Source organism: Heliconius melpomene, chromosome 7, assembly GCF_056956725.1.
Source record: "Heliconius melpomene rosina isolate 202511_hmr_F chromosome 7, ASM5695672v1, whole genome shotgun sequence".
NCBI classification, from domain to species: Eukaryota; Metazoa; Arthropoda; class Insecta; order Lepidoptera; family Nymphalidae; genus Heliconius; species Heliconius melpomene.
In genome coordinates, this window is record NC_140395.1 from 1,531,631 (window position 1) to 1,559,107 (window position 27,477).

Genomic DNA, 27,477 nt, shown 5'->3' on the forward strand with positions numbered 1-27,477 from the left:
GGTTCGATCCCCACTCGAGGGAGTGAATTATGATTTATGAATATTTTGATTTTTTCGCTCTGGCGCTAAGGCAGAAGCCAAGCATTAAGTTCCTCCACACAACACGTACTTAATGCCTGGAAAAATTCGGCGGAAAGTGGGGAACGGGATGTCTTACCCTAGGTTCCCTCAGCTTACCCTGCTGTATGCGTGATACAGCGTGAAGCTGATTTATTTTTTTAAGAAATAGCGTGAAACTGCGACTTCGCCCTTGTATTTAAATGTAAAAAGCTTAAAGTTATATACTACACATGACTCATTCTATGTACCTAAGAAGACTCAGACCACAAGTATTGTTGTTTACATCGAAATAATTAACATAGTGTATACAATTTATAGCCTACCTCGCTAAATCCAACACAAAAATTCAATTGAATTCGAGCCAATAGTTCCTGAGATTCATGCGCTTAACCAAACAAACTCAACAGTCAATAAAAATAATGGAAAAAACATATATAGCGAGTAGATAATTTAAAAATATTCTTTCTTTGGCCTTTTTTAAATTTATCTTTAGATTTTTAAAATTATCAAGACACTGCGTGATGAGTGGTGGAACCCTCCGTTGTCCTGTTACCAGAGCAAGAAAATAAAAACAAAATCATTGCTTCAAATGTGAATCGAACCTATAACATCACGATTACAGTCAGGCTGTCCCGCTGCGCCACTAGGGCCTATATACTCGTAAAACAGTATACACGTAGTTAAACATACATATTTATATAGGATCAATATGCTAGAACCTTCATATACCTTCACATATGTGAGGATTTCAACATATTGGCGTTGCGGCTTTTGGTTAGCATAATGGAATGTCTGCGGCTAGCTCTACCAATATTTGCCTCTACAGCAATTTCACATGAGTACCAATCTAATATAGATTAGCTTTGTATATAATTCTATATCTATTTATAATTAGACTAGCTAGCTTGGACTAAAAAAAATAACGAAAAAAATTATTTTAAAAAATTAATCAGCTTCACGCTTTATCCCGCTTACATAAGCGTAGGCAGAAGGAATTTAGTGTTAATACACTCTGTTCCCCAGTTTCCGTCAAATTCTTTTAACATTTCATGTTAAGTGGCTTAACACTAGGTTTCCAGGTTTCCTTTGCCTACCCTGATACGTACATTAAAAATATACTTTCGCAGCATTAATTCTTAGAAACAATGAATGAATATATTTGTATTTTATTATTGCCCTCATAAGGCGATAAGTAAAATTGTAATATAGCACGTTTCAAGAACAGATTGTAACTTACATGTAATAATTGATAGTGATGTCTCAATGGATGGCGTCAGTCTATCTTAGATTGCAGCTATCGTGGCCAGTTGAAGAATTACTGTATGCTGGACAGCTTCTGAAGATACGAGCGATATCTGTGGTCGATCACCAGTTCAGGCTAGTCGTGGCGCAGGGGTAGAAATGTGCGACTGTTAACTAAATGGTTGAGGGTTCAATCGTTACTCGAGGAAATCATATATTTATTTAAATTTATATTTTAATTTCTTCGCTGGTGTCGAAGCAAAGCTCGGCGTGGAAATGAACTCGGTGGAAAATGGGCAACGGGCTGTCGTAACATTAGTTAGTAGTTCCGTCTGCATATCCGTCTGTGTGCGGGATATAGCGTTAAGCTGCTTTTTGATTTTGATTGATAGATTATGATATGAGGCCGTTGGACAGCTTCTGCCAATATGAGCGATGTTTGTGGGTTCGATCACCACTTTTCGGATAAATTATTATATTTATTACGTATACCATTCCACCAACCACCACCAACAAACGATGTCTCGAAACTTGGACGAAAAGTGATGGACAGAGTGGCCAGGCTCCAGGTTCCATATGCTATTCGGGAAAAATCTGCTAATAGTTATGATTTTAATATTCGTTCAAAACTGGTTTCATATTAAAAGTATTTTTTGAGGTCGTCTTGGCACAGTTGGACAGCGTCGTAAACAAGTTAAATTCGGCCAGAAATCGGAGCTTGGGAGTGTTTTAACACTATTGTTCTCTCTGCTTATTATGGTTTATGCGGAAACAACTAGTAATTAAAAATAGTATATGTATAATGAATTTATATAGCCTTTATGTAGAGCTCAGAAGCATCATCATCATCGTCAGCCTAATACAAGAAATGCATAAATTTTTGATAAATAATATTGCTTAGAAAATTTCATATTGGAGAAATTTATCATTGTATTGGAACTCGCACCAAAATTGAGAAAAATGCTAAAATATATTTTTTTATTGAATTGACTGAAACTTTAGTTTTCAATATACGAATATTGTCTTTAAATGATAATGATATTAGAACACGAAAGTTACTCAGATTAGTAAATGATTGAAAATTTATAAATATTTTATATAAAAAAAAATGTGCAATCTTAAGTTTGTCAACTTTATTTGCATACATCTATCTACAATGAAAAATTCTATTTATTTTACAGGACGGCGTTGACTTCACCTGTGTATTAAAAAAAGGTTCCTAGTACAGTATGCGAGATACATTGTGAAGCTAAAGGAGAGGAATAATTGGAGTTTATAGAATAAAATATAAATAAGTCCTACGCTCGCAAACTCAAGTTTGCCAAATTTTATAAATTCTTACGGAACCCTCGGTGTGCGAGTTCAATTTGCACTTGACCGATTTTTTTAAGTATTATTGTGTCAGTGTAAGTACAAAATGTTAAAACTAGAAAAAAGCTTAAAATTTTTAATAACGCTTATGACAGAAAGTCAAAATACGAATTTAACTTAAGACGAATGCAAGTCTACCGAATCGATTTGTGATTCCAATTTTGTTGGATGCGGATAGTACCAGTAATAAGTTTTTTTTTCAAATACGTCTTTCAAATTTTTTTTTATTTTACCCCATTTTTAGGACTTTGCGTATTTTATTATTGAGTTGTCGCCACTCAACGCCGTAATTTTTCTTGTCACCAGAGCAGGGAGACACCATAGCCTTATAAGGCTATATATAGTAATAAATTATGTACCTTTAACTTAAAACTAACTGTAAACTGTAACTTTAAGCTAAAAAGTCATTATTTAAAAAAATACACATCCAATAGGTAACTACAAAATAATTTATTACAAATAAAAATTACAATATACATCACAATATCAATTAGTAAAGGGCCGATAATCCGCCGTTGCCATAACCGAGCGCAGGAAGACTCCCATCTCCAAGTCCATTATTATAGCCTGGCTCTAAACCTTCACTCACTATGCCAACATTGCCGTTACCACAACCATACGCCACTGAACCCTGACCAATAGCTGGCAACGGTCCATCTACAGCCACGACCCCTGAAAACGGCATTTGTCCAGAGACAGCCAACGGCCCCTCTATTAATAGGTTATCAGATTGAACAGTTATGCCGCTGGCAGCGATGGGAGATGAACTTTTTACTCTAAAACCTCCTCCACTAGTTAATCCACCAGGTGCAGCAAAAGACACAGTGTTTGATTCCAATGCGGTTTCGTAAGCCAAGTTATTAGCTGCTGCTGTTGGTGCTGTGGGAGAAAATGCCATGGCACCACCATTTGCTGCTATTGGACCGTAATTATTTGCTATAGAACCGTATGCCATGTTGTTTGCAATTGCAGCACTTTCAGCAGTTGCCATAGCAGAGTTGAGTGGTCTGCCAATATATTGTCCGGATATGAAATGGACCTATAATAAAATGGATAATAATAAAATATAACTTTAAAAATGATGAACCTAGTAACTAATAGAAATTTGTTGGCTACAGACTAATTTTGTGATTTTTATATATTATATCATAAATACCTGTATTAGAATCGTTATGGAGACAATAATAGATCTGGACCACATTTTGTATTTAAATAAAAAGTAAGATGCGTTTATTTAATAATTGTGATAAACAGTAATTCTGAAATTATCTTTTATACATATTTATTACTACACACTAACGAGAAGAGCTTATCGAGATTCTGATAAAAGAACTTACTTATCGCTTCATTACATAACACGAACTATCTAAAATTTATCGATTTCAAAAGAAAAATCACAATCTTCTTTATAAGTAGACGACATTTTATATATGTTAATACTTATAATTCATAAGACAGAAACAATGCCTCAAATTTTATTAGTAGTTTCTTTATTAGCATTTTTATTACAAGTATGTATTATATTAGAGTAAAGTAATGTAATTTTGAGTCATGTAAGAATATTAAATATTAATATTGTTTATTTCAGAACACATTCAGCCAATATTCTACATATGGATCTGGATACACGAGTAATTATGGTAACTCTTTTATAAATAAAGCTTATAGCCCTACAGCTGGATATGGGCCAATTAATCCAGGTCTCGCTTCCAATATAGAAACGAGTCAAGCTAATTTAGCAGGTATATCATCCAACTTAGCATCAAGTTTGGTTGGAATTAGCCCATATGCCAGTGAAACTATTGCACCTGTCGCTATAGAAAATTCCAATGCATACGGAGGCTCGGGTAATGGAGAAGTGGCGGTTGCTGGAGAAATGCCAGTGGTGGGTACTACTAATGTCGGGGGTCAGGTCCCAGTGACTGGCTCTGTTAGATTTTCAGGAGATGTGCCAGCTGGTGGCATTATTTCTGTAGCTGCAACCTGTGGCTGTGGATTTGGTGGAAATTAGTATAATTAGCTACGTATCTATTTATTTAACATAGGATTATAATATAAGAATAAATAAATAATTTATTATATAATGTTTCCCATTGTTATTATTTTTTGTCATTATAATGTTTCCCATTTCTTTTCTTAGCCTCATTACAATACTACATTGACATTATTTTTTTAATAATTTAATTAGGACTTAGACCAACTTCGACCATGTTTAATAAAGATCGGTGTTCGAAAAAATTGACATCTTATGTATAACTGACAATTTCACTCGAGCGCCGATCGACCAACAAAGTCAAACAACTGTTGAAATATTAGGTTCCTAATAATACATAATATAAAGTACATAATATAAAATATCTTTTAAAGTACATACTTAGTTTCAAATATCCCATTTATTGGACAACAAAAGATTGGATTCATATACAAATTTTGAAAACTATATACATACGATTGCATCAAATTCAATTAATATCAGTATACTTTATATATTTTTTAATGTATAATTAATAAAAATATCAAGTAGTAGTAAATAAAAGTAATATTGTGTATTTCACTTCATTTAATAATAATTATTTGCTTTCTGTGAAATTTCATCATGATGAAATTAAAGAAACTTAAATATCAATTAAACACACCATTCAACTTTTATATTGTTAGAGTGTAATAACAATTTAAAATTGTTTATATTTAAAACAAATTAACTTATACACAGTTTATTTTAACTAACAATATCAAGCATTAACACATCGCCGTTCAGGTATATCTTTATTTAATCTTGGTAAACCGTTTGATTGAACACTTGTCACTTTTCTATTCTCATCAGCCTCTACGCTTAAAATAACATTTTTATCATAATTTTCATTCAATATTGCTACACCTTCACCACACCGATATGCAACACCGCCAGCTCCATATGTTGGGAGGCCACCTTCGAGACCTATTGTACTTAGAAATGGGAGCCTGCCTTCTACCGATAAGAGACCTTCAATTAAGTTCTCTGATGTAATGGATATACCACTCGGAGCGATTGGGGATGAACTTTGCACATTAAATGACCCACACTTATTCGCATTAACAATACTAAAATCGGGAGCGGCATATGTTGAGCCCAAAGGTCCTGTCCAATTAATTGGAGCAGTTTGTAAGGTTGGAGGTGAAGCTGAACTAGCTGGCATAACTGTTCCGAATCTGCCATGCCCAATCCCTTTATTTGTATTAATTCCCTCTATGCAAGAACCTATTTTATTTCCAATCCATTTGCCGAGGGCATCCTGAAAATTTAAAAGATTCATTTTATTATTATATGATATTTACTTTTATGGCTTATTGAGATAGTTCACAGGGTGTAAATGCGATAGATGGGAATTATGAATGAAAAATGAATGATGCCCCCTCGGAGGAAAGGATATTTTTATAGTATTTTCATTTCCCTGGTTTAGTGGACAAAGTGAAGAGTCGGCTTCCGTCGCTCAGCATGCTATGTCTCGAAAGTATAGCGGCAAGTGAAACACGAAGTGTCCCAACACTAGATTTCCTTTGCCTACAATGCCATGCATTAAAAAGTGTGAAGTTTTTCTGACATTACCTCTGTAAGAACTGCCAACACACAGAATATAAGAGTTCTTGTAGACATGGCTTACTTGGTGATCGAAGTAACAGTACAATGAAACTGTTCTTCTTAAAAGGCTCTTTTATACGCAAAAAATATTTGCATATAATAGATACTTACTTTTTATCTAAAGTATTTTGTAATTTTAGCACATAATATTTATGAAACTTTTCGTGTTCATGTTATGTATTACCGTTGCAAAATATTTATAGAAAATTATGTACTTATAAAAAGAAATTATCTGAACATTACATTTTCATTTAGCATAATTTACTAGCAAGCTAACTTTTTTGGTTACGTTTTGCAGAAAATTAAAATAATCAAATATCTCTAGAAACTAATTTAAAAGGTTCATTATAAAATGAAAGAAAATAGTGCTTATGAAATATCCTTTTATTTATAAGTCGATCGATCGAAGTTATTATTAAGCTATCAATACATTAATCCGTATGTTGGGTAACCGTCATAACCGTAGACACCATAACCAAATGGTGCGGCATAACTGTCGTAAACAGCCGGATAATCTTCCTCAACCATTGCAACCGATCCATCACCGCAACCAAATGCAATAGCACCGGAACCAGCTGTTGGTAGAGCTCCTTCCAAGGCAACGGTTCCTAAGAAAGGTACTTCCCCGGCGACTGCAACGATTCCCTCCATGACGTTTTCTGATAAAAGAGTCACGCCCGATGGGTCTATTGGAGATGCGCTCGTAACAATAAGCCCATTTCCATTAGAGGCAGCCAAGGTTGCGGGAGAACGGAAGAATCTATTAGGAACGTAAGCTAAACCAAATGGTGAAGCTGCTAGTCGACTAGCAGCATCCATTGGTAGACTTGAGGTAGTCTGAAAATAGCAAAAAGTTGATTTAATTATGCAAGAATGGATTTTAATGTTAGTCAAGAGTATGTGATAACACCAGCTGATGGTTTCATGGATGGTTGAAGTGGATTGCAATATTATGTTATATCATTTTCTTCCCTGCTCTGGAAAGGTAAAATGGGGTGTTGCATTTCGATATTTGACAAAAAATGTCTTTAAGCAATATGCTATAATATAAAATAATATGTTAAATTTTTATCTTATAATAAAATGATGAATGTGATAATAAACGACAAGACAAACTGCTGAAATGAATTCCTACACTCTTCAACCTTTGTCTTGATCTCCAGCGGTAAGCAAAAAAGCGATCTTGAACTAGGTTCTCATACCTACCAACGGTTTATTTTTAATTTCATTTTTAAAAGCATAGATGATTAAAAATATAGATTTAAACATAATAATATACATAGGTTACAATATATTATAGTAAGTATAAAAAACATTAGGTACCTGAATGAAAAAGGCCTGCGCGGCGACGACAAGTAGAGCCTTAATCATTTTGTGTGTTTGTCAACACTCGAAATTCAAAGACGAATATAATATGAATAGCTACCCAAGCACTTTATATACAGAATTTTATATATTTATCGGTCACTAAAAATAAAAATTGTATTTTTATGAATTACAAAAGAAAACGTGACGGATTTAAATAGCATCGTTGATATCACAATTTTCTTCCTCAAAAAATTGTAGGCCTATTTAAAAATACCAAGAATTTAGAAGTTGAAAAATACAATATTTTACCTATATTTATGGTGAAATTTCGACACCAAGTTCAAAAAAAGGTACTGAAATTGCACATGGAGCTATTACACGAATTATTTTATATAATTGGTACATAACCTCATTATTATTTAAAATAATCGATTTATATTTATAAGTAGACTAGTGGACCCGGACGCGGCTACGCCTGCTTGAACTATAAGAATATTTTCGCGTCGGTCATTCTCATACTATGCCGCCCGAAGGCTAGGTCATTTCGAATCAGTGACATCTCCTTAATTATTTATTAGTATGTTATACAGTAAATTATAATTTCAATCTAGATAAAATGCTAAAAGTGACTATTATATTTATTTTCATAAGGCTGAATATCAAAATGTCGCGGTAACGGTTGCGTAGCGACGCGACGGTTGTTATTAAGATGGCAGAATAAATTGCATGTCAAATTAGAAAGTACTTTAAAATATATTAATATATATGTGTAATGTAATGTTATATAGCCTATAGCACTTCTGAAGAATGCAGCTTTCATACAAAACAAAAACAAAGTAAATTGGACCAGTAGATCCAGAGATCTTAGCGTTCAAACAAACAAACAAACTCTTCCGCTTTATTATATTAGTATAGATAGATAGTGCGTGTTAATTGTTGAAATTATAACACTGGCTAGTCCTTGTCTTATCAGGAAGCTAAATAGAAAATGGTTCAGAAAATGAAATTAAATTGGATTTGAATCCACAATCATCGTATTTGTAGTCAGACCCTGTCCTGATGTGCCACAATGGATTTAAAGCAGCAATTGTAATTTGTGTCAATGTAATTTAATTATATTTTATTTTATGTTTGTATTAATTTCAATAATTTTAGGGCATATAAGATATATCTTAAAAACAAATAATTGCACATTTTGGAATTTATATATATTTCAGAAATAATCAATTTAATATTACAGCATGTGAGATTTTTTTTACATTTTCGTGCGAACATGTATACCACGTTGAACACTTCGGGTCTTCTCAAACTTTTTACACAATAAACAAATAACTAAAGGTTTTAGTCGGCGCCGTGTTACATAATAAAATGAGGCATACCTAAAGAAATATAAAAATATGAGTACATATAAATATGAATAGACACATAAATATAATTTTTAAATACTAACAACCTCCATTATTAATAATATGGTTCTAGTACCAGTTCTCACTTGTATGCCTCTCGTACTTTCATTCCTCATACTTTTCTCATCTTTTCTTTCATTCATGTCTTTCGTGCTTTGCTGGATGCCTGCTACTCTACTCTATCTTTAAATTTCTCCAAATTAAGTATTTTAAAAATTATTTCCCTACTTTTATACACTCGCGAGCGCGCTTGTATATTTTACTGGAGTTTTACAACAAAATGGTATTTATTTGACTTTTCCACCTGCCGACGCGCGGAACGCGTGTTGTCTTGTTGTTGGAGCAAGCCAGGCCGCATAAGTGCATATGATAGATTAAGCAAAGACAATTTAACTTACTCACTCCCTTACTTCTTTTTTCACCCAAATTAAACAAAGCGGATTTTGGTTCCAAACCAGTGCGGATTCCAAATAACTGTTTTATAATTGGGAATCGAACCCACTAACACCGCACTCCCAATACCTGCTGTTCCTCTGCGCCAACATATCATTTTTCTAAGCAGTAACATTTTGAAATAAATATTCTTTGTGAAACTATATCCTGCTCTTAGTAGGGTAGACAGAGGGAAGAATCCAGTGTTGAGAGTGAGACACTGCGTTTTATACTTTCCGCCGAATTCTCGAAGCATCCAACGCCGCGCGTAGCCTTGTTACCAGATCAAGGGAACAATTAATTATTTCATTGGCCGACGGGGAATCGACCGACGGGTTTACAGTCATCACCTGTATAATAATGAATATTTATTGCATGCATTTTCTCTATATTTATATGTTACTGAGAATCAGTGTATTTGATCTTATAAGAATAGTAATAATAATCAGAAGGTACTAGATAAATGATAAACAGTTATATTAACCTTTTAAGCCAACCTTTTTTTTTTTAAATTGACATTACTGTTACAAGTATGAATATTCCAACAAAAAGAAACTGTAATGTTTTGTCAGATATCTAAAACTAAATTAAAAGATTCAGTATAAAATAAAAGAAAATAATGCTTATTAAATATACTTTTATTTATAGGTCGATCGATCGAAGTTATTATTAAGCTATCAATACATTAATCCGTATGTTGGGTAACCGTCATAACCGTAGACACCATAACCAAATGGTGCGGCATAACTGTCGTAAACAGCCGGATAGTCTTCCTCAACCATTGCAACCGATCCATCCCCGCAACCAAATGCAATGGCACCAGAACCAGCCGTTGGTAGAGCTCCTTCCAAGGCTACGGTTCCTAAGAAAGGTACTTCCCCGGCGACTGCAACGATTCCCTCCATGACGTTTTCTGATATAATAGACACGCCTGAAGGATCTATTGGAGATGCGCTTGTAACAATAAGCCCATTCCCATTAGACGCGGCCAAGGTTGCGGGAGTACGGAAGAACCCATTAGGAACGTAAGCTAAACCAAATGGTGAAGCTGCTAGTCGCCTAGCAGCATCCATTGGTAGACTCGAGATAGTCTGAAAGTAACAAAAAATTGATTTAATTATCCGAGAAAATATAAGTTTGAATGTTAGACTAGAGTATGTGATAACGTTAGTTGAAGCGGGTGGAAAGCCAGACCAGAGTGTCTTGACACTAGAGGAGAGGAAGTACACCTGTTAGTTTTTAACATTCATTCCTTATAATATATTAAAATTATTATAGCTTCTGCAAAGTGCGGTGTCAAGTTCCACCACTCAACACACAATGCCTCCAGAATTCGGCGGAAAGTGGGGAACGGAGTGTTTTAATACTAGGTTTCCCTCTGCCTAGCCTGCTGTGTGCGGGATACAGAGAGAAAGTGATTTATTTGATTCATTTATTATTTACTATATCTCCTATTTATTACAGCACAGAGTTATTAAATACTTAATAAATATTACCTGAATGAATAAGGCCTGCGCGGCGACGAAAAGTAGAACCTTAATCATTTTGTGTGTTTGTCAACACTCGAAATTTGAAGTTGAATATAATATGAATTGCTATACAAACACTTTATATACTTAATTTTCTATATTTTATCAGTCAATGACAATAAGTGGTACTTTTCATGAATTACGAAAGAAAACGTGATGGATTTCAATAAATGTCATTGATAACACAATTTCCTTCCTTAATGACCTGTAGGCCTATTTATTTCTGAGAATTCTAAATTAAGTTATCCAAAAGAATTTAATATTTTTCACCGACTTCTGTAACAAAAGGAGGTTATCAATGTTTTTTTATGTTTGTTATACTATTCATGCATTTAGATGCACGGCAACGTGTCGAACCAAGTTCAAGAAAATGGAAGTAGATACGTGGCGGGTGTCCCGTAATGCGTGTAAGCTTATTAAAAAGTATTTAATTTTAATTAATTGCAATAAATGAAAAAAATATATACATATTCAAAATAACAAATTTGTTATTTAAATAGACAAATGAATTGGCGAAACAGAACGCTTGTCCTATCGCTGTTACCAGAGAGGAAATAAAAACTAGTTTCACGGTTCTTTTTCATACCAGGGTTGGAACGGAGAACATAGTATTAGGCAAGCCACTTTGCATGAATTTTCGAGAATTTTGTAATGAGTGACTAAACTTAACGTCGCATTTTGTTTACCTGAGCGGGCCGCTGAAACAAGTAATATTTGCAGATTGGGCAGTACACCTGATTTTGTTTTCTATAAAAAACCTATTTATTTTTATTTCTCCATTCCATTTATTTATTTTTATTTATTTTTAATGTAAGTTCTCACTTCGCGCCAAATTTCATAACTATAGATTCACGAGAAGTACAAGTTATGATTATGCAGAGTATTTTATGCAGTGAAATCGGAACATAAATACTTGTATCTTTTTATTGCGTTGACTTAGAAGCGTAATTTTTTCTGTGCTTCATATGACCATTATGACATAAAAAATAAAAAAAAAAACAAATTTACGTAAACACATTGCCTATGATGAATAACTTTTAATATTTCATAGCAAATTTTAATAATAAAATTGCGATGATCGCTGAGGCTGCCATGGAGCAGCGGCATAGCGTCTAGATGAAAAAGCGGTGGTTGAGGGTACGAGTACCTCTCGGGGAATAAGCTTTTTTAGTTCCTAGCTCTGAGGACACGACCTATCGTGGCGTTGGTAACAGTAATAATGCGCATAAACTTATTTTAGTATTATCAATTTGATAAAATAATAAAAATGTGGTGTCGTGGGACACCAGGTAGGAACGAAGTTCCTTCGGCTAATGTAGAATCGACACAAATTGCAAAAAAAGTCGTGCTCAATTTTATGTAGGTTTTCTTGATTTTTCTCTTAAATTTTGCTGATTAGTTTTTATTTAAGTACAAGAAAGCATTTAGGAAATTCAGTATTTTAGGAAATAATAAATTACTTAAAATAAAAAAACATCGTAATTCAAATTATCAACTAAAGTAACAAAATATGTCTCTTTATTTTTGTTTGACAACATAAAATTACATAGAAATAGAATAGAAAAATAGAAATTAAAATAATTTTAATTCTTATCCCTTCTCTTTCTATTACCACTCCACCCCAAAAGAAAGAGGGAGAAAGGGAAAGGTATTATACACTACTCGTCTGTGTATGCGACTGTCGCGCCTGCGCACGTCTCATTTAACGGTTTTATTCCACGCATTTTTTTTCCGGTTTTACTATCACATTTTTTTCAGTTCGGTCACGCAGCGAAATCCCTATTCAATTCATACAGTGCCAAAAAGTTAATCTTCAAATAGAGTGCTGACATCTGTGTGATTGAGACGTAAGATTAGTTCTTATTTTTGTATAGTCTACGATAGATAGCGCTTATTACGAATAGGAACAGAAGTAATATTAAACAAAATATAAACTTAGCTTTACGCTGTTTTCCTAGGGGAGAAGTAACAGAGAACAGAGCGCCAAACGTTACGGTTTCTACACATCTCTTTCAACTCCATCAAGCTCTTTATACATACCTTCTGGGGGGTACTTATACTCTTGCCTAAATATTATCAATTCTAAAATATTTGTTCTTTTTTGTTAACGAAAATATAAATGTCTTTAAAATCTTACACTGATCTTGCATTGGGTTCTTTATTCCTTACGTCTTCTCTTTCAAAAACCAGAACCTTTGTCTTATTCGCATTCAGGCTTAGACCATTATTTTCACACCCTTCTTTCAGAGTGGTGACTAACACCTGCAACTCGCATTCTGATAATGAATGAGCACTGCATCATCTGCGTACAGCAGGTTATTCACATACAAGTCAGTAATATTATTTTTAAAAAGTACTATTAATATTATGTTTAAGAAGTAAATAACACAACATATTATTGTCACAGGTTTATTTGGGCAGATTGAGATGTTTATTTTTTTCAAGTTGTATATTTATTTAGTAGTAGTAAGCTCTGTTGGCACCGCATCCGCATCCGCAGCTACCAGCAATAGAGACGGCTCCAGCGGCAGGCACTGCACCGCCAAATTGTACAGCCCCGAGGATAGGCACCTGTCCAGCGATATCAGTGATACCAGCAACTGGCAGCTCACCAGCGACTGCCACATCACCGATGCCAGCACCACCATAGGCACCGGCAGCCATGGGAGCTGGGGCATATCCGGGAGCTGTCAGTCCTAATGGACCTGCAGCAAAAGGTCCAGCCAGTGCAGCCGGAGCTAAGGCTGGTGCAGCTCCACGCCAACATTGGCTGTATACGTTCTGAAAACAAACAAAAACATTTTATATAATTGTTAAAAACGGTAGTTAAAATATTAAGATATCATGGCGTAACGCTACAGAATATGATTGTAAACTGTGCTGGCTGTGGGTTTAATTCTTCTCCTAGCTATTTTCTGTTTTTTCGCGGCGTTAAGTTCTGCTTAAAAATTAATGTAAAAGAGTATTTTAACTAAGATATTTTTTTAAATTTTATAGTCAATTTTGAAATCTAGTCGCGGAAAGACTTAATTTGCCTATATAAAGTTAATACTTACTTGAATCAAGCAAGCTTGAACGCAGAGTACTAAGAAAGCAAAAGTGGACATGTTGATGTTGTATTGCAACTATTATTGTACAATGTGTTTGACGTGAATTCCAATGTTTATATATTATATTGTCTCTTTACTTAGTTTACTCTTTCGCAATATTATACGTGCTTATAAAGTTAAAAATAAATATTAAGGTAGTCGCTATTTATCAGTCAATTTATTATTTTATCTTTATGTATTTATAGTGCTGTAGTAAGGCCATTCCTGGCGCAAAGCACGAAATATTTCATATTTGAATATCCTCGCTATGGTAACGAGGTAAAGCGCGGCGTTAAGTGCCGCCATTTAACATGCAATACCTCGAGATTCGAAAATTTAGCGGAAAGTGAGAAACGGATGTGTCTCAATGGAGATGAAATGTCTTAGTTTCCCAAAACTAAAAACATACAGTATTTTACTATAAACCTGTAGGTGTGGATTCCATTTCCACTTCGAGAAATTAATAATTTTTAGTTAATCGCTCTGGTAGCAAGACATTGAATTCAGTGTCACTGCGTTAACTGAGAACCGTGTAGCGACGGGTGTATAGTAGTGGCCCCAATCAAATTTGGATTCCTTTTTTCCTCATCATTTTCTGGCATCATATTTTAAACATAATTAATGATTAGGTACCTAAATTTATTATAGATAATTACATTCCTAATTTTAGTGTATGACCTATTATCAACGCTATGAAACCTCACGTATATGAAATAATGGTTGATGAAGTAATATTGTTTTGAAATTCTGCACCTGATAACCGTCCGCCTTCAAGAACAATATAAAAACAATGTATTCACATAGAGAAGCATTCTGAAGTAAACTTCAAAGTAAACATGATGGTAAAGACTATTCTCATGGTTTGCGCTCAGGCGCTCATGATCCAAGTAAGTTAAGCCGAGAATTTTCTTAAAGAGTTTTCATTAACTCAATAAAAAAAATCAAATGATCTCTTTATCGATATTATCTTTTCAATTAAAAAAACTAAAGATATAACTTTGTCAATTTAGCAAATCGCTGGACAGTGCCTTGGCTCAACTCTGGCTGCTGCACAATTAGCTGCTGCTCCTTTTGCAGCAGCTGCACCATTGGCTGCTGCCCCTTGTGCTGCTGCCGCTCCTTGGGCAGCTGCTGGCCCATTAGCTAGCCCCTTTGCTGCTGGATATGGACCCGCTGCTGCAGCTGCTTCCAACGGAGGTGCTCTTCCAACATCTAGTGCATCCGCTATTCCCGCAAGTGGAGTTTCTCTTATTTCCGAAAATGCCTACGAAGGTCCCCTGGCAGTATCTGGAGCTCTACCTTTCTTGGGAACCGTGGCACTTGGAGGTACTTTACCCACTGCTGGTGCTGGAGCTATCGCTTACGGCTGTGGCAACGGTGAAGTTGCTATGTTGACCGAAGATATTGGTGCTGCTGGTGCGTACGCCGCTGATGCATTGGGTTACCGCGCTGCTGCTCCCGCCTATGGTCTTGGAGCCTTAGCTGGACCTGCCCGTGCTGGTTGTGGTTGTGGAGCCCTCTTTTAAAAACGTTGTATAAATTTATTTTGCATAAAAATCATAATATACATTCCAAGCAACAATTTCTTGTATTATTTGAGTGTCTAATACTGTGTTGTAGACATTGGTTTAATCGACAAATCATTTTAAAATAAACCTACGAGTATGCATCTTATTTCCATTCTATTAATTTGTAAATTAATATAAGATGTTTGCAAATTATACAAAGTAAAATAACTAAACTTCTTTTTCATTTTAACTACAACTAAAAATAAAAATAATTAGTCAATTTTGTAACTTACCTATAGCATAAATAGCTAACTAATATGTGCATAATATATATAATTTTGGTAGGTGTCAATTCAAGTGTTATATAAACACGCTCTCAAAAAATAATCTTCATATTTTTCTAAATTTGAAATTTCTTAAAAATTCTAAAAAATATATATAACAACAGCCTTATAGATAACTACTTTGAATTTAAATTTCATGAAGATATTTTCAATAGATACTGAGAAAATAAACATTAACGCTAAGGATTGTTTCCTCCATAACTCCATTATTGTAAGGGTTAGAGACAAAAATTTGGTGTGTCGCTATTTCAGATAAAAGGAATCTAACTAAATACACCTATCCCCCGATTTACACGGTACTTTTTTACACGTTTTCGCTTTTACACGGTGTTCCAAATAAGTTTTTTTTATTATTAGGCCACCCGTGACATTATTATTTTATTTATTTATTTATTTTTATGATTTATTTATTTATTTATTTTTATTATTTATTTATTATTTATTTATTATTTATTTATTTATTTATTTTACAATCTTAATATATAAAAAAATCTCTTGCCAAACTCGTGAGTTTGTAGGCAAGAAGTGCTCTTTACTTTACTACATTAATTTAAACTACTATACCAACCCTTATAATTTAACCATACATACATAACACAAAAAAAACAACAAAAAAAATACATAAAAGATAAATAACATTATAAAATAAAATAAAATAAAATAAAAAGCCTTTTATTTCTTGCATATTTGTACAATTTCATAAGGATTAATATTAAGAAAATACATATGCTAAATGCAAGAACCCCTCCTCAGGTGAAGGTGAAGGCCTCCTCTAAAGAAGTCCATTTCTCTCTGTCTTGAGCTATTTGCGGCCAGCAGGGGCCAGCGATTTTGACTACTTCGTCTTCCCATCTCGTATAAGGTCTGCCTCTGAGGCGCCTGCCCTGTGGGCCCTTCCATTTGGTTACCCTGCCGGTCCACCTCTCGTCCATTTGCCTCGCTACGTGCCCTGCCCACTTCCACTTTAGTTTCTTCGCAAAGCTTAAAGCATCTTTAGCTTTGGTGATTTGTCTAATTTTAGTGTGGCGAATTTTTTGGAGCTTTTTGATTTTTAGCATGCTTCGTTCTATTCCGCGTTGGCAAGTGGTTATTTTGTTTTTTACTTTCGTAGTATATTTCCACGTTTGACAAGCGTAGGTAAGGCTTGGTAGGAGGCATGATATCCATACTTTTGTTTTGATACTTATTGGCATGTTACTTTTAAATATTTCCCTTAAGGACCAGTACTTATTCCAGGTATTTTGCACTCTTCGTTCAACCTCTTGTTCATTTTGTTTATTATCGAATCCGATTTGTTTCCCAAGGTAGATGTATTTATTTGTGTATTTCAGAATTTCATTGTCTATTGATATTTTTATATTTGTGCTGTTTGTCATGACCATTGTTTTTGAGAGGTTCATCTCCAGTCCTACCTCTTTGCTGGCTGCGTTTAGTGAATCAAGCATGGTTTGTAATTGTAGGTGAGATTCTGAAAGTAGTACTATGTCATCTGCGAAGCGCAGATGACTTAAGTATTTGCCGTTTATGTTAAGACCTATTTTGTCCCAGTTAAGTTTGTTAACTATTGACTCTAGGATTGATATAAATATTTTTGGGGACAGCGGGTCTCCTTGTTTCACTCCTCTTTTGATTGGAAATGACGGGCCTGTGTCTTCTAGTTTTATTTTGGCTGTGCTTCTTTTGTAAATATTTTTTATTACTTCTATGTATTCTGGTTCCACGTCTTGAGCTTGTAGAGCGATCCAAATACTGGAGTGGGACACGGTGTCGAAAGCTTTTTTATAATCTACGTACGCGATGTAGAGTGCTCTTTGCTTTTCCTTGTATTTCTCTATTATTAATTCTAGTGCGTGTATATGATCGATGGTTGAAAATCTCTTGCGAAAGCCTGCCTGCTCGATTGGTTGTTTTGATTCTAATGTGACGCTTATTCTTTTGTTTATGATGGAAGAGAACAATTTGTAGATACATGAAAGTAAACTTATTGGTCTGTAGTTAGTGATATCTTTCGGGTCTCCTTTTTTATAGATAAGAATAATTTCCGATTCTAGCCATTGTGATGGTATTTCAGCAGTTTCTAAGATTTGATTGAATAAATATGTTAAGGGTGGAATGAGTATCGCGTTCGCGGCTTTAATGACTTCATTGGAAATTCTGTCGGGTCCTGTGCTTTTTTCTGACTTTAATCTTTTTATCTCTTGTAAAACCTCGTTTTCCGATATTGGTGTTATATTTCCGCTCTCTTTAATATTTGTAAAGTTAGCATAGTTGTGGTCAGTGCTCCCTTTGTCTTTGTCGCTATATAGAGCTTTGTAGAAATCTGTAGCTACCTCTATAATGTCCTTGCGATTATTTACTATCCTGTCTTTACGATTTAAGCTGTCTATCCAGAGCTTGTATGTTTTTAATTCTTTAAGAGCCTTTTTTGAGCTTCCCGCTCGTTTCAGGTGTTTTTCGTAAGTCATCGATCTGTAAGTTTTATAGTCGTGTTTTATGTACTTACTTGTTAGTTTGTATAGTGCTGATAGTTTATTTTTTTGGGCTCGAGTTTTTATCTTAACATGCTGAAGCTCCTGTCTACTTCTGATGAGTGCCAGCGTACGTTTTGTTAAGACTCTATGGGTACCTTTTGATATTTCTTTGGGCGTTTGTGCGTCGCGTAAGCTCTGAGTTATAGCATTTGTTAGTTTGTTATAATGTTCTTGTACTGATGTTTTTCCTTGGCAAATAGTTATATCTTGTAGCTGGGACAAAAGGCCTTGTTTGTAGTTAGATATTTCTAACTCTGTTTTCAGTGATAAATTTCCCTTGTTTTTATATCCTGTGCGTTTCTTTTTTGTTTTGTGATGATCATGGTTGCTCTGATTGGTCTGTGATCCGACGGGTAGTTTAGGTTTAGGACTTCAATATTTTGGCATAAGTTGGGTGTAGTTGATAATATATAGTCTATTTCGTTTTTGTATTCTCCATTTGGTGAGCGCCAGGTCCATCTTTGGTTGGGCTTTTTGGGAAAGAAGGTATTTAGGATTGCTAGTTTGTGTTCGAGGACAAGTTCGATAAGCCTCTGGCCTCTGTCGTTTCTTTTGCCGTAGCCGTAGGGCTTCATTATCAAACGTTCGTCTTTCCTAGGTTGACCTATTTTTGCATTAAAATCCCCTAGTATAAAATAATTTTTATAGGCTTGGGTAATAGCTTTGTGGACATTTGAGTAGAAAGAGTTTATCTCGTCCTCGCTTGCTGCTTCAGTCGGTGCATATACTAATAAATAACATTAATAAAACATAAATCGCTGCTTGGCTCAATATGAAGAAGTTTACAAAGATCTTACAAAAAATTCGAAGCAATTGTTAATAACCGATTTTATTACCATCTCTCATAATGTAAATATTTCTGGTTCAAACATCGAATCGGCACAAATATCTTCGAGTGATGAAAGTGAATTCGAACCTTCGAATGAGAGTAATTTCTGACAGTGATGAATGACAATCAGACCAACCTTTGATTTTATTTTTTTTCTTCTGTTTAATGTATTGTAATTAAATAAAAAAACAGTGTTTCAGTAATATATTACATATTTTAACCTGTCAATGCATTTTATTTTTATTTCTGTGTACACCTAAAAATATTGAAAAAAAATCACAACTGTTAAATAGCAAAATTATGCATTTTCTGCAAGCTTTTGGATTTACGCGGTTTTGACTTGAAAATATTTAATTTTCGATTTACACGGTAGATACGTTCCTGAGAAAACCGTGTAAATCGAAAATTATAGGTGGTGGAAACTTATAGGTGTATTATATTTAACATTTTAATAAAAGCTCGTAACATTTTGAGTATTTCGGCAATAAATTTTTAAATAAAAATAAAATTGATTGCCGCATATATGGGATAATAAACAATAATAACTTGTGTGTATTTGTTCTCAAATACGGCTAAAGATAACTTTTCAAACTTACAGCTGTAGATTATTATTGAAGTAAAATAAAGAATGCTGTGCTTATAAAACTACAATATATTTGTATTAATCCTTTATTATATAAGCTGGAATATGATTGTTTTAAAATTTAGTAGTAGTAGGCTCTGTTAGCACCACATCCGCAGCTACCAGCGATAGAGACCGCTCCAGCAGCTGGCACAACACCTCCAAATTCAACAGCACCGAGGATAGGGACCTGTCCAGCAATATCGGTGATACCAGCAACTGGCAGCTCACCAGCGACTGCTACATCACCGATACCAGCACCACCGTAAGCACCAGCAGCCAGGGGTGCAGGAGCGTATCCGGGCGCAGCCAGACCATATGGACCCGCAGCTAAAGGTCCAGGAGCGGCGAAACCCGCAGCATATCCGAATGGTGCAGCCATTGCAGCTGGAGCTAGAGCTGGAGCAGCTCCTGCCCAACATTGGCTGTATACATTCTGTGAAAAAAAATCTATTGTATAGAATAGTTGAAAATATTAGAACAAATAAATAATTAATTTACAATATTTACCTGAACTAAGCACGCTTGTACGCAGAGTAAGAAAAAGGCGAAGGTAGACATGTTGTTGTTAGTGTTCAACGAAGGCGAGTACACAATGTAGTTATATGAACCGCGACGCTTTTATACTCATTTGTCCCATATTTAGATTAGGGTTACGAAATTCTTATTTTTTTTAATAATAGTAACAAAAAAAATACACGTATATAATCTATATATTTTCTCATAAGTAAGTATAAAATGTATATGTAACTATAAACGCGACGATTGTGGGTTCAATTCCCACTCAGGGTAATGAAACATTTAATATTTTCATTTTCTCGTTGGCACGTAACAAGGCAAAATGCGTCGTTAATTTCCATCACTCAATGCAATGTCAGAATTCGGGAGAAAATGAGGAATTAAGTGTTTTAATGGTAAAGAAGTGTTTTATCACTAGGTTGCCATGATCCCTATGACTACGGAACTACGTGAAGATACGCTAAAAAATATTATATTTTTTTACTCTCGGTGGGTTAAGTCAAGAATAAAAAATAGCATAAAGGATTTCTTAAATTGCATAGCTAATGTAAAAAACTACATTAGATGAGATGACAACTTGATGCCATTGTTATAATTTCTCCAAAGAAAAGATTCGGCAAGCAATCGCAATTCACAGAATTGGGGTTGGAACATTATTTTAATTAAAGAAAATATATTTTGAAGTTAGGGAAGAATTGTAAACCTACTACCTAAGTTTTATTAAAAAAACACGGCGTTGTACGCTTTATATTTTTTATATAAAAAGATTATGATATCAATCCTGTAAAATAAAATCTGTTCAACGTGTTAAATACCAATGTCATTTCATATCTAAATTTATATAATATTTAATTTCATTCATATAAATTTCTTTAACTGACCTATTAACCAATCTTTCATATGTCACGTACGAACTTGAAACTTGAAGACAAACAATTTTCGAAATATTACAAGGTGATAAGCTACACAGTTTGTTATCTTCTATATTTAAATGATGTGAGGAAAATCATATTTATTGCTAAACTTTTTATTACATTATTAATTCATCAATCAACAAGTACAGCTAATAAGCTGGTACGGAACCCTTGATGCACGAGCCCAATTCACATTTGAGTTTAGCTAGTTCAATGAGGTTATTATCAACGGGATCAGACGTTCCGATTTAAACGGCGCTGTCCAGTTTTAAATAAATGAACAATAAAAATAAATAATTAAAATTAAAAATTAAATTTGGTCGGTCAAAACAAATTTAACCACCATTATTTATTAAAGTCTAGTCACTTAGGTCTAAAAAAACGGAATCACTATCAGACCATCAGACCATCAGACGTGCTTCTCCACACAACGTGACATTGGCGAAGTGATATATGCTCAACTGGCACGCTCGGAACGCCAGATTTAAAGAACCTAGCTTAACCAGATACGAGCAATTATGTATCGATTTTACTGCATTTTGTAGAAAAATCGCCAGGTAATATTAACCTGTAGAACAGTTCCCGTGGAACTACCACGGGCAGTTATGAAATTTGGCACGAAGTGAGAATTTGCTATACAAATAAAGGAAAACATTTGAAAACTGAAAACTTTAAAGTATTTTAAAGAAAAAAATCATTACAACTGATCATTTCTAATTCTTATAATACAAAATGAGTGCAAATGCCCGCAAATTTAAGTTTGTTAACTTTAATAAGTTGTAAATGGCCTACAATCTTAAAATTGGTACGGAAGCCTCGGTGGAAGAGATTCGACGATTCGCACTTAATTCGCAAATAAAACACAATAGACAGATTTAAAACTATATTTTTAAATTAACGCTGTATCCTTTATACACAATTATACACCTCCATTCATTCAACATGCAATGTCTCGAAATTTTGGAGAAAAGTGGGGACGGAAGTGTCTTAACACTAGGGTACCATGTTCTCTCTGCTTACCCTGCTAATGTGAAACCGTTAAAAAATTGTGCAAATTTTTTTCAAAATTCTAGCAGGTAAATTCTGAGACCATTTCATCGTAATAAAAAAGTTGTGCCGCTGCCCCTGCCTGCTTGTTGTGCAACAAGGGTGGTTGTTCGGTTGTGGGTTCGATTCTCACTCGAGGGACTGATTTATTATTTATGCGCACGGGCATAAGGTGTGAATGTAAAATCGACTGGTTGTGAGTTCGATCCCCACTCGAGGAAATGCAATAGTTATATTTCGTGTCGAAGTAACATTTTAGGAGATAATTTTATATTTAAGAAATCTTTAAAATCATAATTCATTAAAATTACAATTTAAAAAAATAAAATTCATTTGTAGTTGTAAAGGAAAAATAAATAATAACTGGCAATATTTTTCTCAAGGATTATATTTATTAAATAGTTGCTGAGTATACATATTTTAAAACGATTATATTGTTCAGAAATAGATCATCAAAAGAGGGCACCACAACCACAACCAGCACGGGCAGGTCCAGCTAAGGCTCCAAGAGCATAGGTGGGAGCAGCAGCGCGGTAACCCAATGCATCAGCGGCATATGCACCAGCAGCACCAAGATCTTCAGTCAACATGGCAACTTCGCCGTTGCCACAGCCATAAGCAATAGCTCCAGCACCAGCGGTGGGTAAAGAACCTCCAAGAGCCACGGTTCCCAAGAAAGGCAGAGCTCCAGATACTGCCAGAGGACCTTCGTAGGCATTTTCGGAAATAAGAGAAACTCCACTTGGGGGAATAGCGGAAGCACTAGATGTTGGAAGAGCACCACCATTGGAAGCAGCAGCAGCAGCGGGTCCGAATCCGGCAGTGAAGGGGCTAGCTAATGGGCCAGCAGCTGCCCAAGGAGCAGCAGCGGCGGCGCAAGGACCGGCAGCCAAAGGAGCAGCAGCTGCGAAGGGGCCAGCAAAAGGAGCTGCAGCTAATGGTGCAGCAGCCAAACTTGGGCTAAGGCATTGGCCAGCGATATACTAAAATGAAATTTAATTAATTAATATGTTTTATGGTTAAGTGTCTCTTATATAATATGTTAGAACTAATTTATACTCACTTGAAACATAAGCGCTTGGGCGCAGAACAAAAGTGCGGCTTTAACCATCATGTTTACTGTTTGAATTGTATTCAATTCCTAATGTTTGATTCGTAAATACGACCCTTTTATAGTAGTTTATCCATATAAATTTATCACTTGAGAATGTTACAAAAATTTAAATTTATGTAATATTTCATAGTATACGTGACATCTGAAATTATGATGATAGACCGGAATAAATACACGAACGAAATGTTATCATGAATGAAATAAAATAAAATTAGACAACAAGTTAGAAAGTTAAAAGCAAGTTAGGAAGTTATTAAGAAACTCCGGGACCCATATTCCGCCGAGTTTAAGAGGAATTGCGTGTTGAGTGGAGGAACTCAACGCCGCGCTTTGCCTACCCGGTTCGCTAGTAAGTTATAATTGTTTGTTGTCAGAGTCAGAGTACAACTGTAGGTCTTTAAAGTTATAATAAAATGGTATCTTATTTTTCTTTAGATTTACGGTGTATCCCGTCTATATATCATATAGTAGACAGAGAGAGTCTAATGTGTTAACATTAGACTGTAACCCACTTTCGTATCAATTTTTGATCGAATCGGTAAATTAAATCGAATGCACAACCGTCGCGTTAACAGCCAGCGCCTTAATATCAAACGTAAAATATCATACTATAAAATTTACTAGAACTTTTTTAGTAACTAGTGTCACAGAAACTAACAAAAGTATCCAAGTGCTTAAATTATTGCGAAACAATTTATAATTATAGAACAAGAACAATATATAAGCGTTAAAATTTATGTGAAATTCATTGTGTCCGATTCCTTCACAATACAAAATATTTCATCAACATGTCCAGCTTTGCATTCTTCTTTCTTTGTATTCAAGCTTGCTTGTTACAGGTAAATATATTCTGCAGGTTCTGCTTAGCTTCAAGCAGAATCTCGCATATAGCAGGGTGAGCAGAGAGAACATAGTGGTAAAACACTCTGTTCCCCACGCACCGTTCAATTTTAGGGAACTCAGCGCAACTCTTTGTAAATAATGTTTATAATAGTTTGCATTAATTAATATAATCAGTTTCGTTCACTAGCTCCAAAATGAACTATCGTTATTTCAATAATAAAAAAATCATATGAATCTTCCTATAACCTATAAGAAGTTAATAGGTCAAATTAATTTTCCAGAATGTATACAGCCAATGTTGGGCTGGGGCTGCGCCAGCTTTAGCTCCGGCTGCACTTGCTGCGGGTTTCGCCGCACCTGGACCTTATGCTGCAGGTCCATTTGGCCTGACTGCTCCCGGATACGCTCCTGCCCCCATGGCAGCTGGTGCCTACGGTGGAGCTGGTGTCGGTGATGTAGCAGTCGCTGGGCAACTGCCAGTTGCTGGTATCACTGATATCGCGGGACAGGTGCCCATACTCGGTGCTGTTGAATTCGGAGGAGCTGTCCCAGCGGCTGGAGCTGTCACCATCGCTGGCAGCTGCGGATGTGGTGCGAACATGGCTTACTACTACTAAATTGTAAAAAAAACCATAAAACTACGAGCTGAAATAAACATGTGACGATCATATATATATTTTTTTATTAGTAAGATTCCATTCTTTAACAAGTAATATTAAATGGCAAAAGGCAAAAATATGTAGAACTTGGGACCATCTTTCAATAGTAATATGTTACTCAAAGGATTATGGCGTTCTGAGCGTGCCAGTTGAGCACATATCACTTCGCTAACCTCATTTTATTTGGAGAAGACACGAAGAAGGTTGTATGATAAAAAATAGATAATGTTACACAGTAGAAGAATTCATGTTAAAAAAGATCCAGTTAAAAATTACCTTCACTTATAAAAAAAAATAAAAATAAGCAAATACATTATATACAAAACACAGAGGGTTAGTATTAAGAAATATATATTTATATTTATTATAATATATTAAATACATAATTAAGCTTACAATTTAATATTGAACCGGAAGAAGAACATTATCATATACAGATGCAGATGCAGGATCTAGAAAAACACCGAACCCTGTCAATGAGCCATCATTACAATGAATGATAGTTAATTTGATCTCGACTCTCTCTATGATTTGATTTTAAAAATTTAATTTCCTCGCTCCGAGAAATCTTAACAAGAGCAATGTCCTTAATTTGCATGGAAGGTGGAGAACGGAGCGTCTTGACACTACGTTCTCTTTGCCTATTGGTAGTTTCAAAAGGAACTGGTGGTAAATAAAAATCACATGGCATTTGTTTATATTATATACTAGCGACCCTCTTGCGGCTTCGCCCGCTTTAACTACTGGATTATACATATGTTTGCAAAGCACTTAAGATAATGTAAAAATTAATTAAACCCTAATGCAACCCGCATTTTCGTAGTTTCAATAAGGATTTTCCAAGGATGGATTTTTTAGGTACCGTAATTTTAAATCTGTGCTACTAATCTTTTCAAGTACTTATTAAAATATATTTAAATTATAAACAAAAACCTACCTACTAATAGCTATTACAAAAAATATGAAACCAAATATATCGCGCTGAAATAATACATTCAACTCCAATTATCCAATACGTGCAAACGCATCTAAATCTTCGTTGCTATAGAGTCAGGCGGGTTTTTTATTTTCGAGCTTGTAGTTAATGCTAAAGAGGGTATTCTGTCCCTGATGAAAAGCAAGCACTACGTGGCTGCGTGTGAGAAAAATTAAATAGAATGCATCGGCCGGGAATCGAACCCGGACCGCCCGCGAGCATTCTACCACTGAACCACCACTTGTATAAGCAAAACGTCGCAGGACGCATGGCGAGGGGCGAACCGTTTTGCAGCAAGGATTTTTTGATATTGTAACAACTTCTAAAGTACTTATTAAAATGAAAAACAGTAACAAACAGTTTTGGTCTACATTAAATGGCCAACGTAACTAATATACTTATTTATATGCTCAGAGTAAGGGATAAGTGAAACTTGAGTAACATACAGCTGATGTGTCAACGGCGGGATGTGTCAACAATTAAATGCGTTTTTCTGTAAAACTTCGAAATTCGCAATTTCGAAATAGTGTAAAAAGCAAATTTTATCTTCGTTTAATGTAGAAAATTAATAAAGTATTTTAAAAGATAAGGATTAATACCATTATGGAAAAATATGACTCACAATAAAAAATATATTGAAATTATTATTTTTGGACAGAAAAATGATCACTACACGTTATTCTTAAAAGATACGAATATGCTGTCGCGGACTTTTTTGTAGATCTTATTAAGACTAACAATACTCCAGTACATTATTTTCATGTATTACTTACCATGAAAGCAGCGTGTCTCAACGGGTAGGACTTTATACATATTTATCGTATTTATGTTAACTTTCATAAGAATGTACAAATAATAAACTATATATAAACCTTCTACGGAAAATACTCGACCTAATGGTGAAAACCGCATCAAAGTCCGTTGGGTGGTTTAGAAGAAGAAGAGTTAGAAACAACAGACAGATACGAAAAGCGACTTTGTTTTATAAGATATAGGATAGGATTAAAAAACTCATAACTCAATGTTTGTACATGCATATGTTCGACACGACAGTGAAATTTGAAATACAAAAGATAAGAACTGAGCCACTGCAGACACGGACTAATTGATTAATGAAGGCATTCATATAAATTTACATTTTTTTATCAGTTTCACACTATATCCCGCACATATCTAGATACACAGATACAGGGAACCTAGTGTTACTTCACTGCGTTCTCCATTATCCGCCGACTTCTGGAGGCATTGCATGTTGAGTGGCGGAACTCGACGCCGCGCTTTGCCTTGATACCAGAGCGAAGAAATGAAAGTATAAATTTAAATAAATATTTATAGTAGTATATTTTTTCTCGAGTGGGGATCCCACAACCAGTCGCTTTTACAGTTACACACTTGTCCTCTTGCACCATAACTGGCTTCTATATTTCGTACTTTTTATTTTAAAAACTAAAATGTGGAAATGTGGAAACTAAAGCGTAGAATAAAAAAAAGGAAATGAATAGCAAATATAGGACA

General features: G+C 34.8%; 10 protein-coding genes across 10 annotated transcripts; 3 read left to right on the plus strand and 7 right to left on the minus strand.

Moving 5' to 3' along the window:
* Positions 1-3,101: 3,101 nt before the first annotated feature.
* LOC146537226 (chorion class CB protein PC404-like) lies at positions 3,102-3,927 on the minus strand. Its single transcript, XM_085187749.1, has 2 exons — positions 3,828-3,927; positions 3,102-3,704 (listed from the first exon to the last, which is right to left on the minus strand). Exons 1-2 carry the CDS (start codon positions 3,872-3,874, stop codon positions 3,164-3,166), a joined length of 588 nt encoding a protein of 195 aa, XP_085043875.1. The 5' UTR covers positions 3,875-3,927; the 3' UTR covers positions 3,102-3,163.
* A 130-nt stretch (positions 3,928-4,057) lies between these two features.
* LOC146537227 (uncharacterized) lies at positions 4,058-4,761 on the plus strand. Its single transcript, XM_085187751.1, has 2 exons — positions 4,058-4,184; positions 4,262-4,761. The coding sequence occupies exons 1-2, from the start codon at positions 4,104-4,106 to the stop codon at positions 4,682-4,684; spliced, it is 504 nt and encodes a 167-aa protein (XP_085043877.1). The 5' UTR covers positions 4,058-4,103; the 3' UTR covers positions 4,685-4,761.
* Positions 4,762-5,209: 448 nt separating this feature from the next.
* On the minus strand, positions 5,210-6,387 carry LOC146537228 (chorion class CB protein M5H4-like). Its single transcript, XM_085187748.1, has 2 exons — positions 6,260-6,387; positions 5,210-5,945 (listed from the first exon to the last, which is right to left on the minus strand). The coding sequence occupies exons 1-2, from the start codon at positions 6,305-6,307 to the stop codon at positions 5,406-5,408; spliced, it is 588 nt and encodes a 195-aa protein (XP_085043874.1). The 5' UTR covers positions 6,308-6,387; the 3' UTR covers positions 5,210-5,405.
* Positions 6,388-6,658: 271 nt separating this feature from the next.
* Positions 6,659-7,752, minus strand: LOC146537229 (chorion class B protein Ld10-like). Its single transcript, XM_085187753.1, has 2 exons — positions 7,616-7,752; positions 6,659-7,129 (listed from the first exon to the last, which is right to left on the minus strand). The coding sequence occupies exons 1-2, from the start codon at positions 7,661-7,663 to the stop codon at positions 6,716-6,718; spliced, it is 462 nt and encodes a 153-aa protein (XP_085043879.1). The 5' UTR covers positions 7,664-7,752; the 3' UTR covers positions 6,659-6,715.
* A 2,308-nt stretch (positions 7,753-10,060) lies between these two features.
* On the minus strand, positions 10,061-11,073 carry LOC146537230 (chorion class CB protein PC404-like). Its single transcript, XM_085187754.1, has 2 exons — positions 10,935-11,073; positions 10,061-10,529 (listed from the first exon to the last, which is right to left on the minus strand). The coding sequence occupies exons 1-2, from the start codon at positions 10,980-10,982 to the stop codon at positions 10,116-10,118; spliced, it is 462 nt and encodes a 153-aa protein (XP_085043880.1). The 5' UTR covers positions 10,983-11,073; the 3' UTR covers positions 10,061-10,115.
* A 2,289-nt stretch (positions 11,074-13,362) lies between these two features.
* On the minus strand, positions 13,363-14,181 carry LOC146537231 (chorion class A protein Ld19-like). The gene is made up of 2 exons (XM_085187756.1): positions 14,024-14,181; positions 13,363-13,748 (listed from the first exon to the last, which is right to left on the minus strand). Exons 1-2 carry the CDS (start codon positions 14,072-14,074, stop codon positions 13,425-13,427), a joined length of 375 nt encoding a protein of 124 aa, XP_085043882.1. The 5' UTR covers positions 14,075-14,181; the 3' UTR covers positions 13,363-13,424.
* Positions 14,182-14,786: 605 nt separating this feature from the next.
* On the plus strand, positions 14,787-15,638 carry LOC146537232 (chorion class B protein Ld34-like). Its single transcript, XM_085187750.1, has 2 exons — positions 14,787-14,943; positions 15,067-15,638. The coding sequence occupies exons 1-2, from the start codon at positions 14,893-14,895 to the stop codon at positions 15,580-15,582; spliced, it is 567 nt and encodes a 188-aa protein (XP_085043876.1). The 5' UTR covers positions 14,787-14,892; the 3' UTR covers positions 15,583-15,638.
* Positions 15,639-19,921: 4,283 nt separating this feature from the next.
* Positions 19,922-20,562, minus strand: LOC146537233 (chorion class A protein Ld5-like). Its single transcript, XM_085187755.1, has 2 exons — positions 20,401-20,562; positions 19,922-20,326 (listed from the first exon to the last, which is right to left on the minus strand). Exons 1-2 carry the CDS (start codon positions 20,449-20,451, stop codon positions 19,973-19,975), a joined length of 405 nt encoding a protein of 134 aa, XP_085043881.1. The 5' UTR covers positions 20,452-20,562; the 3' UTR covers positions 19,922-19,972.
* Positions 20,563-22,730: 2,168 nt separating this feature from the next.
* Positions 22,731-23,592, minus strand: LOC146537234 (chorion class B protein Ld32-like). Its single transcript, XM_085188105.1, has 2 exons — positions 23,434-23,592; positions 22,731-23,353 (listed from the first exon to the last, which is right to left on the minus strand). The coding sequence occupies exons 1-2, from the start codon at positions 23,482-23,484 to the stop codon at positions 22,823-22,825; spliced, it is 582 nt and encodes a 193-aa protein (XP_085044231.1). The 5' UTR covers positions 23,485-23,592; the 3' UTR covers positions 22,731-22,822.
* A 574-nt stretch (positions 23,593-24,166) lies between these two features.
* Positions 24,167-24,997, plus strand: LOC146537235 (chorion class A protein Ld5-like). Its single transcript, XM_085187844.1, has 2 exons — positions 24,167-24,323; positions 24,609-24,997. The coding sequence occupies exons 1-2, from the start codon at positions 24,273-24,275 to the stop codon at positions 24,942-24,944; spliced, it is 387 nt and encodes a 128-aa protein (XP_085043970.1). The 5' UTR covers positions 24,167-24,272; the 3' UTR covers positions 24,945-24,997.
* Positions 24,998-27,477: the final 2,480 nt, after the last annotated feature.

Bases quoted from the DNA above. Each gene is read 5' to 3' on its own strand.
- LOC146537226 (XM_085187749.1), bottom strand. From the start codon at position 3,874: ATGTGGTCCAGATCTATTATTGTCTCCATAACGATTCTAATACAGGT. The intron at 3,705-3,827 runs ATTTATGATATA...ATAGGTCCATTT, and splicing joins ATAACGATTCTAATACAGGT to CATATCCGGACAATATATTG.
- LOC146537227 (XM_085187751.1), top strand. From the start codon at position 4,104: ATGTTAATACTTATAATTCATAAGACAGAAACAATGCCTCAAATTTTA. The intron at 4,185-4,261 runs GTATGTATTATA...TGTTTATTTCAG, and splicing joins TATTAGCATTTTTATTACAA to AACACATTCAGCCAATATTC.
- LOC146537228 (XM_085187748.1), bottom strand. From the start codon at position 6,307: ATGTCTACAAGAACTCTTATATTCTGTGTGTTGGCAGTTCTTACAGAG. The intron at 5,946-6,259 runs GTAATGTCAGAA...TTAAATTTTCAG, and splicing joins TGTTGGCAGTTCTTACAGAG to GATGCCCTCGGCAAATGGAT.
- LOC146537229 (XM_085187753.1), bottom strand. From the start codon at position 7,663: ATGATTAAGGCTCTACTTGTCGTCGCCGCGCAGGCCTTTTTCATTCAG. The intron at 7,130-7,615 runs GTACCTAATGTT...TGCTATTTTCAG, and splicing joins CGCAGGCCTTTTTCATTCAG to ACTACCTCAAGTCTACCAAT.
- LOC146537230 (XM_085187754.1), bottom strand. From the start codon at position 10,982: ATGATTAAGGTTCTACTTTTCGTCGCCGCGCAGGCCTTATTCATTCAG. The intron at 10,530-10,934 runs GTAATATTTATT...TGTTACTTTCAG, and splicing joins CGCAGGCCTTATTCATTCAG to ACTATCTCGAGTCTACCAAT.
- LOC146537231 (XM_085187756.1), bottom strand. From the start codon at position 14,074: ATGTCCACTTTTGCTTTCTTAGTACTCTGCGTTCAAGCTTGCTTGATT. The intron at 13,749-14,023 runs GTAAGTATTAAC...GTTTGTTTTCAG, and splicing joins TTCAAGCTTGCTTGATTCAA to AACGTATACAGCCAATGTTG.
- LOC146537232 (XM_085187750.1), top strand. From the start codon at position 14,893: ATGATGGTAAAGACTATTCTCATGGTTTGCGCTCAGGCGCTCATGATC. The intron at 14,944-15,066 runs GTAAGTTAAGCC...TTGTCAATTTAG, and splicing joins CTCAGGCGCTCATGATCCAA to CAAATCGCTGGACAGTGCCT.
- LOC146537233 (XM_085187755.1), bottom strand. From the start codon at position 20,451: ATGTCTACCTTCGCCTTTTTCTTACTCTGCGTACAAGCGTGCTTAGTT. The intron at 20,327-20,400 runs GTAAATATTGTA...TTTTTTTCACAG, and splicing joins TACAAGCGTGCTTAGTTCAG to AATGTATACAGCCAATGTTG.
- LOC146537234 (XM_085188105.1), bottom strand. From the start codon at position 23,484: ATGATGGTTAAAGCCGCACTTTTGTTCTGCGCCCAAGCGCTTATGTTT. The intron at 23,354-23,433 runs GTGAGTATAAAT...ATTTCATTTTAG, and splicing joins CCCAAGCGCTTATGTTTCAA to TATATCGCTGGCCAATGCCT.
- LOC146537235 (XM_085187844.1), top strand. From the start codon at position 24,273: ATGTCCAGCTTTGCATTCTTCTTTCTTTGTATTCAAGCTTGCTTGTTA. The intron at 24,324-24,608 runs GTAAATATATTC...TTAATTTTCCAG, and splicing joins TTCAAGCTTGCTTGTTACAG to AATGTATACAGCCAATGTTG.